Consider the following 19,718-nt stretch of genomic DNA (forward strand, 5'->3'; position numbering starts at 1 on the left):
AGTTGAGCCAGTTTTAATCTTAAAACACTGTCCTGGTTATTGAGGGCAGTTTCAAGGGAAATAATGTTGGCAGCTTAATCAGAATAAAGTCATCAAGTTAAGAATGTATACCAGGAACACTGCCAATGGAGGGAGAAGTTAACAACTCTGGGCTACATGGGACACAGTGACTTCTGGATGTATTTCCATTCTTTCTTAATAGCATCCCCCTGCCCCACCTCTGGGAATTTAAGTGTTGAGAAGGAAAATAGATTAATGTTATTGGGATTGACTGGGGAGAGATGGCTCAGATTTCTAAGAAAGAGGAGGAGGAGGAGGAGAATGGATTTTTTTAATGTAAAAGAGACACAAACAAGAACATTAACTAATACAAATTCCAAACACAGACACAAATCCAGACTATCTTCTTTGTTTATTTTTCTCATCAAATATTTGCCATGTTGCTGTAAGTTACAAGGAGTGTAACTAAATGAATAGAGAGCATCTGACTTACTAGCTGATTAGCCAGCCAGAATCCTTACACACACACACACACACACACACACACAGAGGGACTCGCAAACACTTGCCCAGTCATACACGGGTCCTGTGTGTGTGTTGGGGGGGGGCAGTGTTGGCAGGCCACTGGCTTGCGAGAGCAGCTCTGAGCAGTTCTCAGGGACGTGCCCAGAGTGGACAAATCATGCTAATTGTCTGGGAGAGAAACCCAGTGCTAGACCCAAGATGAAGGCAGAAAGGGAGGCTTTCTCAAGAGCTTTGGCCGTCCGCGCTGTCCTCCGGATCCTCTGCTTTCTATACTTTTCGCAGAACGGTAAGAAACTGCCTGCACAACTTTCTCCTCGGGCCGTTTGTCGAATTTGCAAGAAATCCGGGCCGGGGGAGAAGCGTTTCTCTGAGCAGAGTCGTCAGGGCAAGGAATGCCTCGACCCGTGTAGCATATATGGGTGGGAGGGAGAGAGAGAAAGGGAGAGGGAGGGGGAGAGAGTGAGAGTGCATATTTTTTGTGTGTATAAATGTGTTTGCAAGATAGCGAATAACTTTTTCTGAAGGTTTTGTTGTTTAGTTTTAGTGTACTCCTCAAAGTACTGATAGGCAGTGCAGTCCAATAAGGTCGACTGAGAGTCCTACGTATCTAATTAATTCTCCTAGAGGTAGAATCATCTTACTGATCGGGGCATTCATAGAATTTCAAGGATAGTTTGTACTCGATGGAGCAAAACAAAATATCAGTGACACACTTTAATATACGTAGGGCTTTGTGTGAACCCCAGTAATCTCTTTAAGAATTTAATAACGCATATAAATCTTTTTAGGGGTGCACAAGTGGAACAAATGTGCACCTAGACTGTGTAAATCCTCTGAACTGGGATCTGGGAAATCCAGTTAATCTCAACACACAAAAAAACAATCCCAAAAACTCAAGATGCATCAAGACATTGATCTCAAACAGATCATCTTATTCTTATTGTAGGGAGAACAGACCGAGATGCTGACAAGAACATATGGTGTTTGACATTAATACAAATACAAAAAATAATAAAGTTTTGTTTTGCAGTTCAGTGCAGCCCAGATTGAGATAACTGCGAGTAAATTCAGTTCACCAATTATCTTGTTGATGTAGTTTGGTCTTGAGGTGTTGGTCAGGGTTCACTAGGCAAACAGAAAAGCAGTTAAAGGAGGGGATTTATCTTGGCAGAGAAAAGGACTCGATGGTCGCTCAGAGGATTCTATAAATTGTGAATAAACCCAGTCCGCTTTGTATCTGTTAATAATCACTCTCACTACTGAAGGAATGTTTGTTGCTGAAGTTGAGATACAAAATTGGCAATTTGTTTGAATTCCTTAATTGGTCCAACCAAACGAAGTGTAACAGTTTAGAAAAACAAATATGGGACACGGGCTTGAAAACATTAATTAACTGCAAACCCCCAGTCTGTCAAAAGAGGCTTGAAATGATACAAACTAATTAAAATCTTTAAAGCTTTAACTAAAAACGTCCAGCCTTCAAAGGCAGTTGAAATTAATTAGTTTTAGTTATTTTTGTTCCGTATTTCTAGGCCTGTTTGCTCACTGAGGTTTCGACCCTTCCAATGCAGGTCTGAACTGTTGTTTGTGTCATCAAAGTCACATGCATGAACTCGTAAGACGTAAGGGCAGATTCTGCGACTATAGGGAGAAACTCTGTGGAGACGTATCTTGACTCCCTGGAAGGAATGTTTTCTTTTCTACTTGTTTATTTATTTATTATCAGACTGGGACAGAATTCGCCAAAGAAGATTTACAGAGTGAAGGATAACTCTCCGATCTGTGCATTTTAAAGCAGTGTGGTGAGGTTGGCTTTGCTCCTGTGTGTGAAATCCACCTGCAAACTGATTCCACACAGATAATAAAAGATCACTTAAATGTCATACAAATACAAATAAAATCATAATAATTAAAAAAAACATCAGCACTAATAAGAATTTGAACTCTTTGGGGACTGGGAATCTGATTTGAGCATAGTGTGGATAATCCCAGCAATTAGGGCTCTGTCCACATCTGTCCACATCTGTCCACATCCACTCGCCAAGCAGATACCACCTCTAGCAACTGGGGTCTACAGAAATGTATGAAGAGGATGCAATTATGGCCTTTTTAACCCTGCAACCCGCATTTTAATTTTAATTTCAAATCGTGTACTCAGTTTGGACTGAGGGGCATGCATACACTAATAATGAATACAACTGTGGTTAGATGTTTCTTTCTTAGAAGAAGTGTTATTTAGTCTGGAAACAAATGCATTTTGTTTTATACATTGGGCATTTGTAGCCGTCTCTAGACAATAATAATAATCACATTCATCGTTTAAATACATGATTTGTGATGCTGCTTTTCTGATATTCTACATGAAAGACTATTTCTCTTTGAGCCAAAAGGTTGAATCTGTCTCTCACAGGAGCTGACTGTAGCTGCTTACCTAAATGCCTGTAAAACCTGAAGAGATCAGATAAATACCTACTCTGCTCGTGTGGGTTCGACTGATGTATAAACACAGTGACCCGTGTTGGAGTATAGATTGTCCTCCAGCGCTCTGCAAATCTCCTGCTGCCTTCATGAGGAGATGGAAAGCCTCATCCACATTCGGGTTGCACTGATTTTCCTTCTTCTCTGTGAATGAAACTGATTCTCTTAACCTAGTTTCGCAAAGCCCTGCTGCTCTATCCTGGGGATTAGTGTAGCCGCTCTTTTTCAAGACTACAATGTCCTTTTTGTGGTAAATCTGAACACAAGATTTGATATGGGTTATCAGAGGCCTGGGGAGGGGGGTCAGCAGCAGCAAGAACAAAGCAGGGACATTTATTTTGCTTCTCGTGAACGCTTTGGATCTCTCTCCTTGACAGGTGCAATTGGACATGTGAACTGTAAAGATATATAAAGTGTGTTTCTACACAGTGATCTTTGACTGACAAGTACAATACTGTTGTCAGATGCAAACTCTCTCAGATTGTGTTGTTTAGTAGTTCTGTACACAGAGGCACAGGGAATGGATGTGTGGAAAAATATGGTGGCACACAATTGTATTTTTTCAAATGTCGATAACAGTGTATTATTATTATGATGATGGTTCTGATTGATGTTGTTGTGGTTCTTGTGGTTATTATTCTAAACAGTAGTAAGAGTCGAAACAGTGTAATAACATGTTTATAATAGCGTTATATGGCTTTGTAATCTCAAAATTATAGGCTGGAGCAAACTTAAGTAGTAGTTATCTTATCATGTAGCCATCTCTGCTTCATTGTTGAACATAGTTAGGGTGGGCTATGGGTTATAAATACTATAGAGAAGGTCAATCCACTCCCTGGTGGCTTGTGAAAAAACCTCGCTCTCTGTCAGACCGGGCCGGAGCTACAGGAGCTGGGTTTCTCTCGGGAGATCAGCGAAGGCCCTGGCTGAGCCCGCTCTGAGGTGACGTCACCCTTCAGATCTGGATTCAGAAATGCGAGTTCTGACGGAGGGGGTTTAGGCATTGACCCTGTGGCGGAAGGGTAGAAGGAAGTAGGTAGGGGCAGAGAAAGTTAGGGTAGAGGGTGACATCGCTCTACACAGCCCAGGTTGGGTAGCTGGGTTGAAAACGCAGCGTTCTGTTGTGTCATTGTCTTGGGGCTGTTATTAGCCGAATCACTGGGCCCCCTGTGTCTCTCACTTTTTCCACATCGCAAACATTGTCCTTCACTGAGTGGCCTTTTCATGGGCTGCCAGAGAGGAAATCAGTCCAACAATCCAGCCCTTTGTTCGCGCATCCTGGCAACCCCCTCAGACTCCACAAACTGTTACCGTGGCACTGTGGTGATGCCCGCTGTGCCACACAGACTTGCTCCAATAAAACGGGCCCTGGCAGAAACGTAAGGGTGCCAGATGCCCACTCCACGACCGGGGCAGAGGGCCTGCAGCCAATCAGCAGTGGTGGAATGTGGAAAGTCTCTTCTTTTTATTACCAAATCTGCTTATTTTCTTATTTGTTCATCAGCTACCATTGGTGCCAGTGGTACTAGTTGATGGAGAAAATGTATATTATGAATAACATAAATGCTTCCCCTCTACTCCAAATTTTTTTTAAACCATGCCTACTATTTCATGTAAGTTTATCTGTAATTAAGTAATTAAGTTCCTCAGGTTCCTCAGATTTTGTCGATGGCTAATTCCACCAAATGGAAAAACACTCTCTGTTTTATTATCGTCCAGCAGCACCCTTGTTTGGCCTGGTGATTTTTACACAGGCTAACTAATTCCATAAGGTGGCTCAAGCTAAATCTACTGCCTACTTTTGTACCCTGTGAGGGACAGCGGTCAACAGTTGGAATCAAACCCTGACTGCTCATGCTCAAGACAGCCCAAGGCAGTGGAGTCACCTAAGGGCCCAGACTGGCAATGTGCTACTTGGCTACTGTGTATGTGAATCACTGGACTTGTACCATGTTGTAATACAATCTGAATCCCTCTGCTGAAAGAATGTATACACATTGCTTTTAATTATGTATGGACCAAAGGATAGTAACAAACATTCAAAATAAGCATGACGTCCAAATATTGTTGACTAGCCAACCACTTTCTTTGAGTCATCTGGTCGACATTCATTGACCCAAATTTGATCACATAACTGGTCGAAATTGCCATTTGCTTCCTGGTCTTTAGCTCTTGCTAATTTGAAATTGTCGATCCGTCGTTGTCTGTTCTAACGCCCCCAAAGGCTGTATAGCCGACTAACGCCAAGTATTAACGAGACGGGAGAACTCTGTTTCAAAACAGGTTATTTATTTAGGTACAGAGTGCTGTACAGAATGGACAAACACTTTTCTTTTAATGAATTATGTATTCACAATTCAGCAGTTAAAAAAATTAAATTGTGCCTTAAAGCCATAAATAAGTTCTAGAGAATAAGGCATTAAAATTACAAAGTTTTATTAAAATTGATCCTAAGGGGTTGGGAAATGCAGTGTAAAAATATAATTTTAAAAAATTACATTGAATAATTCAACGTTTAAAACCATACAAAGTGAAAAATCCCAAACTGGTCCAAAAACCAAGGAAACACAAAACCAAATAAAAAATTAAAATAAATTCCACTTACTTAATTAATCTTCCCGCCCCCGAAGTGGATGGAGATAAAAGTTCAAGTCCAAATCAAGCATATGGAGGCGCAGCCACAGGGGGAGCAGCCAGCGCAATAAAAATAATCACTTATCTAAGAAAACAAGCTTTAAAACAAAAAGTCAAAGATGTGAAATTCCAAAAGACAAAAAAAACTATTGAACCTGCCTAGAATAATAGCTTCAGCTTGTCTCTCGCAGTAGCGATAATACCATGCAATACACTCTTCAAACTCCCGGTACGAATCTGACATATACACAACTTGTAGAGGCCTTAAAACAACAATAAAATAAGCAACAGGGCAAAGCAAAGCAAAACAAGAACCCAATAATCGTCCTCTATAATCCACTCGTCTCTTCGCTTTCAGCTTGCTCTTCAAGTCTTCTTCTCCTCTTCTCTTCCACTCCATGTTTTATGTCTTCTCTCCCCTGGTTCCAGGAGAGGTGAGGGGGGTGAACATCACAAGCCAGACCTCCCTGATCCGGGGCACGGTGGGTGGGGTGGCACTGCTGTCCGTGCGCTACACCAGCACCAGCTCGGACCGGCCCGTCATCAAGTGGCAGCTGAAGAGGGACAAGCCAGTGACAGTGGTGCAGTCCATCGGCACAGAGATCATCGGGAACCTGCGGCCCGAGTACAAGGACCGCATCCTAATCTACGAGAATGGAACCCTGCTCCTGCACAACCTGCAGCTGTCCGACGAGGGCAGCTACGAGGTGGAGATCTCCATCACCGACGACACCTTCACCGGGGAGCGGAACATCAACCTCACGGTGGACGGTAAGAGAGCATGGCGCCGCACCAGCCATGGCACAGACTCACCGAGCTCGTTTCACTGCACTTTGCCCCTGGACCGGCCTACCTGTGTGGGTCCTTGAGGGAAGAACTTGACATGTCCAGCTCGGAAGATTGTAGGGATTGTTGTTTCAGTTAGTGGATTGAGAAGCTCAGTCCAGATCAAGTGCTAAACCCTCTGCCATCTCCCTCTCTCTCATGTATTTGGCACTTTGTTTTCCATTAATTCCTGTGCAAAAACCAGGCTACGTCAGGGCACAGGGCCATATTACTCCTTCTTGTTGATCTTCACCTTGTTCTCTTATCAGTGCAGTGACCCTGAAACTGTCTGGGCTCCATGTCAAACCAGGGAAGCTCTTGCATGACAATATTAATGTGCGACAATAGCAATCAGCACAGCTCGAATGAGATATCGAGCTCCAATTTAAGGTTGCACAGAGAGGCCAACAGATTGTGAGCTTGCAGGTTTTAAAGATCTGAGTTCAACATAAGGAGCGAGGGCGTCTGTTGTGCATGTCAGTCAGTGTCATCATTTTCCAAGCAAAAAGCTGCCCCCTCTTCTGGGAAGAACGAGACATGAGTGCAGCTGGAGTTTAACAAAAGTTCTTCTCTGTTGTACCGGCAGTGCCCGTCTCCAAGCCCTACATCCACATGGTGGCGTCCACCGTGCTGGAGCTCAGTGAGCAATTCACGCTGAACTGCTCGCACGAGAATGGCACCAAAGTTATCTACAGTTGGCAGAAAGGTGGCAAGCCCCTGGTCAACGACTCGCGGCTCCTGCTGTCCCACGACCAGAAGATCCTGACCATCATCCGCGTGCTCATGTCGGACGACGACATCTACAGCTGCTCCGTGGAGAACGCCATCAGCAGCCTGAGGAGCTCGCCCGTCAAACTCACGGTGTATCGTGAGTAGAGCCCGGCAGGGTTGAGATCTGGGCCAGCTTTCATGTGTTCTCAGTTAAAGGGGTTCATACTTATCCATCTAATATTCAATTACTTCACTTACTTGTCAGACAAGTTAAAAAGAAGGTAGCGATCATATTGTCTGTCCCTAACTGGTCAATGTTTATGTTTATGACATCTGGCATCCTGCTCCTGTACTCATTGCCACTGTTTTTAATTGAATTTATTTAAAAATATATATTCTTTATATTGATAATTTTCATCATCATTGTCATTATTTTTCCTCATCACTACACTTAAGAACATAAGAACATAAGAAACTGTTCCCAAATTGTCTCTTCAGCCACATCGATGGGGAGTTTGCTCAGATTGTGACGCCTCTCTGTGTGAAGAAGTGTCTCCTGTTTTCTGTCTTGAATGCCTTGAAGCCCAATTTCCATTTGTGTCCCCGGGTGCATGTGTCCCTGCTGATCTGGAAAAGCTCCTCTGGTTTGATGTGGTCGCTGCCCTTCATGATTTTGAAGACTTGGATCAAGTCCCCACGTAGTCTCCTCTGTTCCAGGGTGAAAAGGTTCAGTTCCTCAGTCTCTCAGTAGGACATTCCCTTCAGACCTGGAATAAGTCTGGTTGCTCTCCTCTGAACTGCCTCTAGAGCAGCGATATCTTTCTTGAAGTGTGGAGCCCAGAACTGTCCACAGTATCCAGATGAGCTCTAACTAGTGCATTGTACAGTCTGATCATTACTGCCCTTGTTCTCAATTCTACACTTTTGACAATATACCCTTACATCCTGTTTGCCTTTTTTATTGCTTCCCCACATTGTTTGGATGGAGAAAGTGAGGAGTCCACATAGACTCCTAGGTCTTTCTCATGTGTTACTTCATCTAGTTCTATTCCTCCCATAGTGTAATTATAGTGGACATTTTTGTTACCTGCATGTAACACCTTGCACATTACACCTTACACATTGAATTTCATCTGCCAGGTGTCGGCCCACAACTGAATATTATCTAAGTCCCTTTGAATAGCCTGTGCTGCCGAGACTGTATCTGCTGAGCCACCTATTTTATCATCATCTTCAAATTTGACAAGTTTGCAAACTATCCGAGAGTCCTTATACTCTTATTCTCATAATTTGAGGATAGTTTGTAGTGCTATTTTCTCTGCCGTTTTAATTTTTGTTCTATGATGCGTAAAGCATGTCAACCACTGAAGTTGGAACCGAAGACAGTTTAGATCTTGCATTACTTAATGGTTTCCTGAGGGTTTGTAAAAGCCAGTAATCCATAATCCCTGGCTTTCCTGAGGTTCCCCAAATAGGAAACTTCATTCACCATAGACAATAAGGTAGTTTAGGCTATGAGCCACAAAACATGACTTAAGGGGCAAGCACATGTTTCGCAAATTAAATTACTTGAACAGGCAGTAGTGCTGATGTCACCTCCTTCTTCTCCGGATCAAAGGAAAGGGTAAAGCCATTTAAACTAGCTCTGTGTTCATGCTCTTGATGTCATATAATGCATGCTTGGTGAGGAGCTTATTTTATTCATTATTATATTTATTGTACTGATTAGTGTTACCATTTCAAGACTAATTTACTGTTGAGGATATTAGAAAATAGCAATATAACACTATATATATATATATATATATATATATATATATATATATATATATATATATATATATATATACTGTATATAGTCAATCTAACCAAAATGGTCTGTTTTCAGAGAGAAACATTAAAAGAAGGCACATGAGAATATTTGCATGCACTTTGAACTCCGTAATTGAAGTCTTTAAACCCTTTACTCACTTTATTTTATTTTACGTCTTAGTTGATCTGTGGGTTGTGTTCTCATTTAAGAACATAAGAAAGTGTACAATTGAGAGGAGGCCATTCACCCCATCGTGCTCGTTTGATGTCCATTAATAACTAAGTGATCCAAGGATCCTATCCAGTCTGACATTGAATGTTCCCAAATTTTCAGCTTATTCTGTTGTTCAGTATTCACGCACTGAAAACAGCTTCTTATTTTACCCTCAAGGCTTTCCGTAGGACCCAGGGAAGTTGTTTTCAAGCAGGTCCACCTCTTCTCTGTAGCGACTGGGTGGAGGGGCAGCCAGCAGTTTTTTATTTTGTCCTTTCTGACTCTGGGACAACACAAACCTGCCTGTTCTGGATTGGCTTCTGATTTTACGAACCTTAAACATTGGCCTGAATAAAGGCTGCGAGCCTGCCAACCTTTTCACCCTCCAGAAAAATGATGAGGGAGGAGGTTGGGTAGGGAATGTATATATGAAAAAGAAAGAAAAAGAAAAAGAAAGAACTGAGCGTTTGAAAAGTATGTGTGCGATTTATCAACTTTAAATACGTTGATCAATAAAGTAAGATAGGGAGCTCCTGTAGTGTGTAAGCCCCCTGTGTGAGCCCCCCAGAGAAGAGAGTGTCGGTCGACTATATTGCTTTAAAGAAGAGTTACGATCGTCCCCCTCCCGAGAGGTGACGCCATCTTCAACTCCCCTGCTCAGCACACTCCACTTCCTGCTCCATAGAGACAAGGCTTGCATTATGCCCCAGCCAACACGGGGATAATAGGGAGAGAAACCCCATGACTTCAGGCCAGTTTTATTGGCCTCCAGGCTGGAAACCCACGCTATGATTAAAAAGTGATACTGACACCACGGCGAAGGGTTCGGAGCAAACTTCCAGAAGGCCGGAGTGTTATCGTACAATCATCAGGCTTCATGCGATCCCAGTAGGATGCAGTGTTAAAATGAGCGGACCTTGCGAGAGAGCAAAATGGGTGATAGGTCAAAGAAAGCAGCCTGTAGTCTTTGTCTGGGCTTCTGTTTTAAATAATCAATTTGTCGCCTTGTCAGTAAAACACAGCACAAGAGAGAGGGAGAAATAATAAACAAGTCATGTGGAAATGTACAGTTTAAACACAATTTGCATTCAGGGCAAGCAGACCATATTCGACCTGCTTGGGCTCAGAAGTTTACGAGGAGTTGCAGCTCAAAGGCCCGACTCCGGCCCCGCCTCCCTCCAGTGAAAGGCGCTTATCCTCATTATTGCATTATTGCAATATTATTGCTTCGGCTGCCTGCTGCTCCAGAGCTCAGCATGGGTCCCTGTATTCCTCAAACTCCGCACCGCCCCGGGGCTCATAGGATCCTGTTTGAAATCTTATATTCCTCTCCTAGAATATTTCTCAGTTTTAGCTGTAATGCCCATCTCTTTCTAAAGTGCTCGATGGAGGTTGAAACCCCCTTCAAATGCACTTCTCTGCTAGAATAAAACACACAGATACATGTAGGCTGCTGAACTCTTTGGGTAATTAATTATGATTTCCACTAATTGTAAATGACAGACTGTAAATTACAGTACTGTATAGCCAGGTGCAGTTTCACCACTCACTAGTTTAAATACATTTTGAATGGGCTGATCCTATTTTGTTTAGCTAATTAGACCTATTGTTAGCAATGCATGATTTTCACAGTTAATACCTTTAAAACCTTTAATTCTGTCACAGTATGAAGCTTACAATGTTTTTGTTTGTTTGTTTTTGCCGTTGCCGAGCTAAAAGTTTGTTTTCTCAGAGCTGCTCTGTGACGTTCAAAGTCTCGGGCGTGTGGAGAGTGACGCGCTTGACCGGTGTGTGTGGGGTGTTGTGTGATGTGCGGGGTGTGTGCCTTGTGCGCGGTCCGACCGTGCTCTCTCTCTCCACAGGACGCAGCTCTCTCTACATCATCCTCTCCACCGGGGGCATTTTCCTCCTCATCACCTTGGTAACTGTGTGCGCCTGCTGGAAGCCATCCAAGAAGTGAGCTGCTTGGTTTGTTTTGCTCCCATTTCCTCTTACATCCACAACCAGGGATGCCAGGCAGGGCTTGGTAACTGCCCTGCTGTGCCCAGGCGCTGCAGGCTTCCACCTGTGCTGACCTTCCCTGTCCTCTGTCCCCGCTGAGGATAATTTACACAGCATTAGTACTAAGGAAGAAGTATTTGCAAGAGACTAACTTAACCCCACTGCAAGGGTGGTGGTATGAGGAACAGGAGTGAAGATGTATTATATGCAGTGCTGGTAGTTAAAACCAAAACCTAGCTCTTCTAAAACTTAATCACAGATCCCTCTCCAAAACACAAATACTAATGAAGACAAACAAGTCCAATAGCCAAAGTTTAGGTCCCGGTGTTCCTTTTTCTCCTTTGTTTGTTTGTTTCTCTCTCTTCAACTCCTCTCCTGCTCTCCTGCTCTCCTGCTCAATCAACTTTATTAATAATATATTGGATGAAAGAAAACTTATGGATTAAAGTGAATTCATTCACAAGATAACGCACCCCTTGAGTGTCATGTCTATATAATTCACATCTCTTCTGTGCAACAGAGATAAACGTCAGGAGGATAAGCAGGGGTCTTCTGAGTACATGGACCAGAACGATGCCAAGCATGAGGGTAAGCTCTCCTGAAGGGGAGCCGGGTACAGCTCCACTTCATGAAGGATTTCATGAAAGAAGTGATCCAGAGACACCCAGTAATCTCAGTTTCCTTCCTCTCCATCTTTTGTTCCAGTGGAGGTCATGCCTAAAATGACAGAACATGAACGCAAGAACCCCGTGGCTTTGTACATCCTGAAGGAAAAGGTGAGAACATCTCCTACAGTTTTGGGTTTAGTTCTTCAGATACTAAGCAATTCTGTAAAATGTCAGTTATCCCGCTAAGGAAATGCAGTTGACATCTGCCTAATCCTGCTGATTGGTGCTTACAGAAACCAGACCCACCCAGGAAGTGCATTGAGAGGCCAGTGCTGAAGGTAGGCACTGTAGAATAGCACACATCAGGACTGGTCTCTCAGATCACTCATCGGGCCTTTCCTGTCCATCGGAATCATAGCACCAGACTAAATCAGAGCGTTGTCCTCCCCTGCTTTGGACTCGGGTCTGAGCCCTGAAAATATGCCATCAAGCGCATGGGATCTGTGGGTCAACGTTCTGATTGAGTCCACCCAGCATTCCGGTCTCATCCTTTTATTTAATTCCACGTGTGCTCGTGCTCATGTGTCCCCCCCCCCGGCAGGACTCTCCAGACACCGAGGACGACTCGCCGACCGATTCCCGAGCCCCATCGGAGCCCGGCAGCCCACCCAGCTACTCCAGCTCCGCCCTGCCGCCCTTCTCCCGCTCCCCTGACCCCCTCACGCGCTCGGCCCGCAGGTACCACCGCTCCCCTGTGCGCTCCCCCCCACCCGGTCACGGGCACAAGTCCCCCGGCCTCTCCCCCGCCTCGTCCCCCCACTCGCGTGGCTCGGCCCGGATGGTGCGCACTTCCGGGGGCGTGCAGATGATCCGAGAGCAGGACGAAGCCAGCGCCCCCCTGGAGAACAGCACCTAGACACATCTGCCCTCCGCCGCCCTCTGGCTGTGTCACTGGATCTGAAGAAAGACATTCTCACTCTGTTGTGGATTTAGAGGGGGTGGTGTTTGATTCTTCTTCTTTTTCTTTTTCTTTTTTTTTTTACAAATATATATATAGATATGTATATATTTTTGTTTGTTGGTTTGTTTCTTTGAATACAGTATGCAGTCTCGCCCCAGTCCCCCTTTGCCCATGCTGTAAGTCACCAGGAGGGCTGTGACACAACAAACTGATTTTACCTCTTCCCTCCATCATCTTCCTCATCAGCCAATTGTATAAGAGTACCACAGATCCAGCCATAACGTTGGCTAGTCTGAAATGTCTCCATTTCCCTCTCAGACACTATGGTGTAGAGGAGTGTGGCCAACTCTCTCCGCTTTTCCATCACTCTCTCTTTTCTAAATGTCCTGGATTAGATGTCTCCTCACAAACCACAGAGTGCCCCTTCTCATGTAATTTACCTAATCAAAATGATTCACTGAGCCCACAGTTCGCATTTTCCCTCTGAGTTTGTTGTAATTGTGTTTCGCACTCACTGCACTCGCTGTGTCTCTACAGGAAGAAATGCACATCGTTAACTGGTTAAGTATTGAAGGCAGTGGGAATCAATAGGAATGAGCAGCAGACCAAAACCACCAAAAAAACAGACACCATTGGCGAACCCAGAGTTTAGCTCCGTCACATTTTCACAAATCCCACGATTTAAACTGAAATATATATTTTTTTAAATTATGAATTATTGCTCATCTTGGGAGAGCTGAAGCACAACATGAGCCGTTGCGATTGCTACTGTCAAAGTGTTTTATAACCCCTGTCGTCAAGAAGACAGAAACAAGTGTCTCGGGGTTTTATCTCCAAACCGGGGTCAGCCAAACATGACTGCAGGTCTGAGGAAAATCCCATGAATGAGGATATTGTCTTCTCTTACTGTAAGCTGCTGTGTCTTGCAAACTCCAGCTGTCTACAGTGCATTATTCGCACATAAGGGATGCATTTACTGCGATGTATATACCATAATGCATCTGTACTTTCCTTTCTGAATTCAATACATATCAAATGGAGGGAGAGAAATTAGTGCTTTTATAATGCAGGCAACTATTTTCATAAAATGGCTGTATATGTTCCATTGGCATATAGGGTTACAGAAAGTATGAAGTATCCTAAATTGATATAGGATTATATATTTAATTGTGTTTTAAGTGGACAAAAACTGCATTTCTTATCCCATTGTTTATAAATTAACAGCCATAACTAAATGCAGGCTAATAACTAAAACACTGCCGCCCTGTAATACACCACTGAGGAAGACTAATATTGTTAATATGATAATATACATACACAATGAATAAATAAGCATGTAATAGCTACTTCATATCCTCTGCAAACATTACGCAGATATAGAATCAGACATTGTAATGCTTTTGTTGTGTTTTTGTTTCCTCGTTCGAGCTCATATTTCTGTAAAGGAAAAAGTTAACTTTTCAAATATTTAACCAAAAGAGAAAGAAAGAATAAACGGTGCACAAAAATCAGACCTGATAGTTGCGGGGTGTTTTTCAGCAGTCGACAACTCAGTGAAGCAGAGAGCAGATACTTGTTAAACTCCTACCTTGTGTCTTCATGCAGGGCGCAGAAATAAAATGTGAAATGACAGATTTCATTTTAATTGAAAGTCTCAGTCCCAGTGTATCGCAGCTGCTGCTGCAAACTGTGCAAACTGATCTGACCTCTAGCAGAGCGCTGTCTGTGTAGGACCGTGCCGGACGCAGGATGATCCCTGGTTGTCTTTTATAACAGCATACCGATAGAGAGATCCAGACACCAGCCAAAATTAATCAGTCCTGTTTTATTTTTGGTTTTGTGCTTCGATTTATCTTGTCTTACTTTGAAGAAGTAGGATATGTATATATATATATTTTTTTCCTTGAACGACATGTGTGTGAGTAACACTTTAGTCTACTGATCCCCTGCCAAGCATGCAAACACTCAGAAAGCAATGCATTCCCATTTTTGGAAGTGAACCATAAGCAGTTAACATCATTAAAGAACAGCTTTACTCTTAAACTACCCACTCTGAATTTGAAAACCCCACTAAACCTGCTTTGGTGTCTGCATCAAGTTTGTATGGCACAATTCCCTATTCATGCTGTCTGTACTTTTTCCACACAGCTTTGAAGGAATTAAATAAAAAATAATAATCAGTGGTTAATGTCCCTCTTTTAAAGGTGCCTTAATATAAAATGTTACCCCAAAATGTAAGTTGGCTGCAGTTTCACTTCTCTGTATCAACAGAAATGTATTCAAACAAACAAAAACAAATATGGCAACAATGAAAAGAAAATATAATCCCAGGTTTTCTTTCCTTTTTTTATAATCTGACTAACATGCTTCTCTGTAGCCAGAATGTAAATTGTGAACACAATGTAATTAGCTAATTAGTTATGGTTTTTACTGTCAGATATTTGGTGAACAACGTGGGTCTTTGTGGAAACAACAAAACGACGACAAAAAAATAAGAACGTTTATTGAATTTTAAAAATTTAAATCCAAATTAAAGGAAAAGGTTATCTGATCATGTGAAGTGTATTTATTCTGCTATGTCTGTTTAGTTCTTGTGACAGAAGAGTGTGCGCCACTGGTATCTGAACAGTGACAGCCGTTAATAGTTATTGTCTGAGCCTTCCTCCCTGGCATAAAACTCCTTTGAATTGAGTCTGGGTTCAAATGTGTTGAAGCCCCTCCTGGCACGAAGCAATGCTTCACTTTTAAGACAGATGATGCACAAGAAGTTAGACATTGACTATAAGCAATGTAAAGAGGACCTCCAGCCCGAAACACAAATCAAAGCAACATGTAGTGATCGTGGGGGGCCTAAATGAACTGATTAAGACTTCATAAGTATTTTCCCTTGTAAAAAGAAAAAGACAACATCTGGGAAACATCACAAAAATGTTGGTTTTGTTGTTGGTGTGTTTGTTATCAAGGACAACCCCAGTTGCACCCCCCCAGGAGTAATGATTGAATATCTCAACAGCAGAACCCCTCTATATAGATGTGTCGGGCTAAACATGATTCCTGGGACCTGGATAGGGAATGTGAACAAGGATCCCTGCCTATCAGATTTCTAATCTATTCAAAACATCACCATTCTGCAATGCCTGGGCTCCTACATTAGCAGGGTTTTGCATGTGTTCTTCATAAACAAGAGCTCATTTCGTCTTTGAGGTTTATCTATGTGTGTGAACCCATTGTCCCCTATCCCCTACGGTCCCTTGCCATTTTAAATAGCCTATGGAAATAATGGGTACTGAAATATTGTCTCATTTTAGGGATCAAAGCTTAGTACGGACTTACACACCTAGTTTGTAAATGATTTAAATGAGTGTCGAATTTGAGTCCCTGCATCCTGATCTGAAACCATACAAAGAAATATCAAAATATTAATTGTCTGATAGAATCAGCAAAAACTCTATGGTCAAACTTGTGTGATTACGTCATTTAAAAGAAGAAAGAAAGAGGACCAGTGTACAATATAATGGCTTGAGCATGGCAACTTGTATTTGGAAGCATTTGCATCTTCACCGAACCAGAGGAGGAGTCTGGATGTAAACTATGTATAAAGCTCCGTCCTGTCCAGAGCAGGTCACAGACGGATCGATTTTCCATCGCACGGACTACCACTGCAGGTAAGACAGCAATCTATAAATGTATCCACATGTGTATGCATGCATGAACATTTCTGTCTATGGTCACAGTCAGTACAGGTCAGTAAAGACCCAGATAGCAACAGGTACTCTTATTAATGGACTTGTTATTACCTTTTATAACCATGTAACAGAATAACCGTTCAACAATTAATTGCCATATCAACATATATAGATTAAATCAGTGTTACACCTTCTGAAAATATATAATATCCTTTATATCACAGTCATCCTTGATATACTTTGACTGTTTCTTGTTTTGTTCTCTTCAAACTGTATTCATGTGCCTGCTTTCACTTTCCCACAGAGAAGTAGCAGATCTCCGCAAACATGAAGACAAGGGTGTCTTTGTTCAGTAAGTGTTTGTCTCTTTAATTCAGGTCATTTGTCATCTGAGATCCTTTCTTCAGGGTCCTTTCTGAGGTATCGGACCTCTGGCTAACAGCTTTGTAGTGTATTTGTGCGTGTTGCAATGCAAGTTAATCACGAACAGGTCCAGGTCACAGCGAAATACATAAAGCTGAAGTATTAAAAGCTAGACTGTAATCGTAGATAATCTTCAACACAGAACTCATCAAATAAAATAACTTACTATTGCCTAGGATAGTGAGATCAACTTCTTTAAGCACATCTTAAGCTGTACATTATTATTATTATTATTATTATTATTATTATTATTAGTAGTAGTAGTAGTAGTAGTAGTAGTAGTAGTAGCAGTGAACAGTAATAATAGTATTCTTCCAATATACTTGATGTATAATTGTATGAGGCTCTCTACTTTCTTGTGTGAAAAGAAAACATATTCCAAATATTTAGGCCTATCTGTTCAAGTTGTGAATCATTTAGAGTATATTGCAATATTTTCTTCTCACCCAGTTGCCATAATGAGAGTTGATATGTATAATCTATAATAAAGAATGAGAAACACATACAGAAATAATCATAGAAAGAGAAAACAAAAAAACCTTAATTATAAAGTACACGACCAAACGCTTCAGTTTGGTGCCATCTTCTGGAAAGACTGGGCGCAGTGTAGGTTGTACAGCACAGTCTCGATAGGCGTTGTAGTGCATCGGCCTACTTATTTATTTCCCAGAACCATTTAATTGGACATGTTTTTAATTTGCCTTCGGTGGAATTAATTGATTTATTGGGTGATTGGTGTTAATGTTGTCGCCAATATACTACATCAGTGCTTACATCCCTACCCTGCCTTTGTAATTCACTGTAAAAACCCCTAAGCCTCATTAAGCTGACATCAATCCTTCCATGACCTCAGCCTCGGCGCCATTTTGTTTTTTTATTAAGTGGACAACATGCAAATGACAAAAACCCTACTTTGTGTCAGCTGATTTGTTTAGCCAGCTCATGTTTTAAGTGTTCATATTAGCTTACATGGGGAGGTTTACATAGGCAAATGAGGGAGTCAGGGTTGTTTATATATTTGCCCCCTGCCCTCCTCTGTAGCTTTCATAACTCCTTCCACGCTGCAGAGATGTTGTGTGTATTGACCAGTGTTACAACACCCTTACAGAGACAGATATTAGGTCAGTCTTAATACAGTGAGAATCAGCACGTTTTTACTGGTTTGCTTCGAGTGAAGATAGCATCTGAATGTCAAGTGTACCTAAATCAACATTACTCTGTTGCAAATGTTGATCGAAGGTGGCCATTTGGTATAACTGGATCTAGTTAACCAATAGGGCTCGATCCACCCCTTGTACCCCGGTTTAAACTGTACCACACAACACAATGTAGCACAATTGCCTTTTGTGTTGGCCCTTGTCTGTGATTTATTTTCCATGCAGATTCCCAGGACCTGCTGCTGCAAGAGTCGCTACTGTATTTGTCTGGACTCTGCTCCTTTCTGAGCGGATGGCACTTACATTCCTCTCCTCTTCGTCTTTGTATAGTGTTGCTGTGTGAGGCATCTCTGGACCGCCGCGAAACTACTTGAGTTTTGTGAAATTGATCTCTCTCTCTCCCTCTCTCTCTCTCTCTCTCTCTCACACACACACACACACACACACACACTTTCCCTCTCTCTCTCTCACGTCCTCAGTTACCCTGTCCTATGTTTTGACCTTCGTCCTTCTTACGCAAGATGCAGAGGCATACAGTGAGTATACAAAGGAAAACTGGCAGTCAAATTAGACCTGGAATGCTTTATTTCAGCAGTAAAACGATACATCCAAACCCCCGTTTTGGGGTATATATATTAGTATTGCCTTATCCTTTACCTGAATGAAAATGTTCTCAAAAACAGATTTGGGATGTATTTGGTACAGTATTCCTTCATCCCTTCTAAATCCGATCAGAGATGTTGTTTGTTTATTTATTTCTATTCTAACAATGTTGGGGGTAATACACAGAATTAGTTTTAAAATGATGACAAATTCTCAGTCTTCAATCATTTTAAAAGTGTAAATTTTGATTAATTCTTTGTTCAACAATTAGAAACCTGATTTCCTCCAGGTCATAAATGCTTTCCCCCTGGTTTTAACCTTCGCCCTTGTTCCAGGTTTGTTCAATCATACAGCACCTCCACCTACAGTGACTAGTGACACACCCCAGCCCAGCAACAGTGACAAAAACTGTGAGTACTACAGTCCCCCTGTGGTTAGATTCCCCCAGGAGTACTGTCTCAGTTTGCACAGATCACACATATTATTATTTAACAGGTGCTACAGAGGGAGAAGCAGGTTACTTATATTATTGCCTTTTCAACTTACTTTGGAAGACCTTTTTTTATATACTGTGCCATGTAAGCAATATCAAATTAAATTAAATGACACAAACCTGTATCTATGCAATGTGAGTGTTCGAGTGTGCAACCAAAATGGGCAGACAGACATTATATACTTTTTTTAAATGTAGCTGCAACAAAATATGTACTCTGCCTATTAACTGCTTTTGAATTAACAACAACTGTTTCCCAGACACCCTGGAGCTGTATCTGATTTTGGATGTGACCTCAAACTGCAGCAATGGGGCGAATGCCTACAGCATCGGCAAATCCATTGCTGAAGCAGTAAGTGTACAAATACTATGATTAATACAAGAATAATTCAGAAAGATTTAGGGCTTTATTAATAATATTATTTATGTTATTATTTTAAGTAGTACTAGAAGTAGTAACAGTAATAGTATTTTAATTTGTAAGTGTAAAAATGTCTTTAAACATTGAAATGCGTGGCTGATAACTGTTCCACTCCATCGCAGCTGAAGGCCGCCTTCAAGGATGTCAGCAAAGACGACGACATGAA

The 19,718-nt window shown here is 42.0% G+C and overlaps 1 protein-coding gene across 2 annotated transcripts; it reads left to right on the forward strand.

Moving 5' to 3' along the window:
* Positions 1–574: 574 nt before the first annotated feature.
* Positions 575–15,320, forward strand: LOC136753734 (hepatic and glial cell adhesion molecule). Of its 2 annotated transcripts, XM_066710080.1 has the most exons (8): positions 575–811; positions 6,067–6,408; positions 7,049–7,330; positions 11,062–11,155; positions 11,721–11,788; positions 11,906–11,976; positions 12,102–12,146; positions 12,410–15,320. In XM_066710080.1, the coding sequence occupies exons 1-8, from the start codon at positions 724–726 to the stop codon at positions 12,722–12,724; spliced, it is 1,305 nt and encodes a 434-aa protein (XP_066566177.1). In that variant the 5' UTR covers positions 575–723; the 3' UTR covers positions 12,725–15,320. The 2 variants fall into 2 exon arrangements, with proteins under 2 accessions (XP_066566177.1, XP_066566186.1); XM_066710089.1 differs by lacking the exon at positions 12,102–12,146 and having other exon boundaries at positions 576–811.
* The last annotated feature ends 4,398 nt before the right edge of the window (positions 15,321–19,718 follow it).

Source organism: Amia ocellicauda, chromosome 1 (genome assembly GCF_036373705.1).
Source record: "Amia ocellicauda isolate fAmiCal2 chromosome 1, fAmiCal2.hap1, whole genome shotgun sequence".
NCBI lineage: Eukaryota > Metazoa > Chordata > Actinopteri > Amiiformes > Amiidae > Amia > Amia ocellicauda.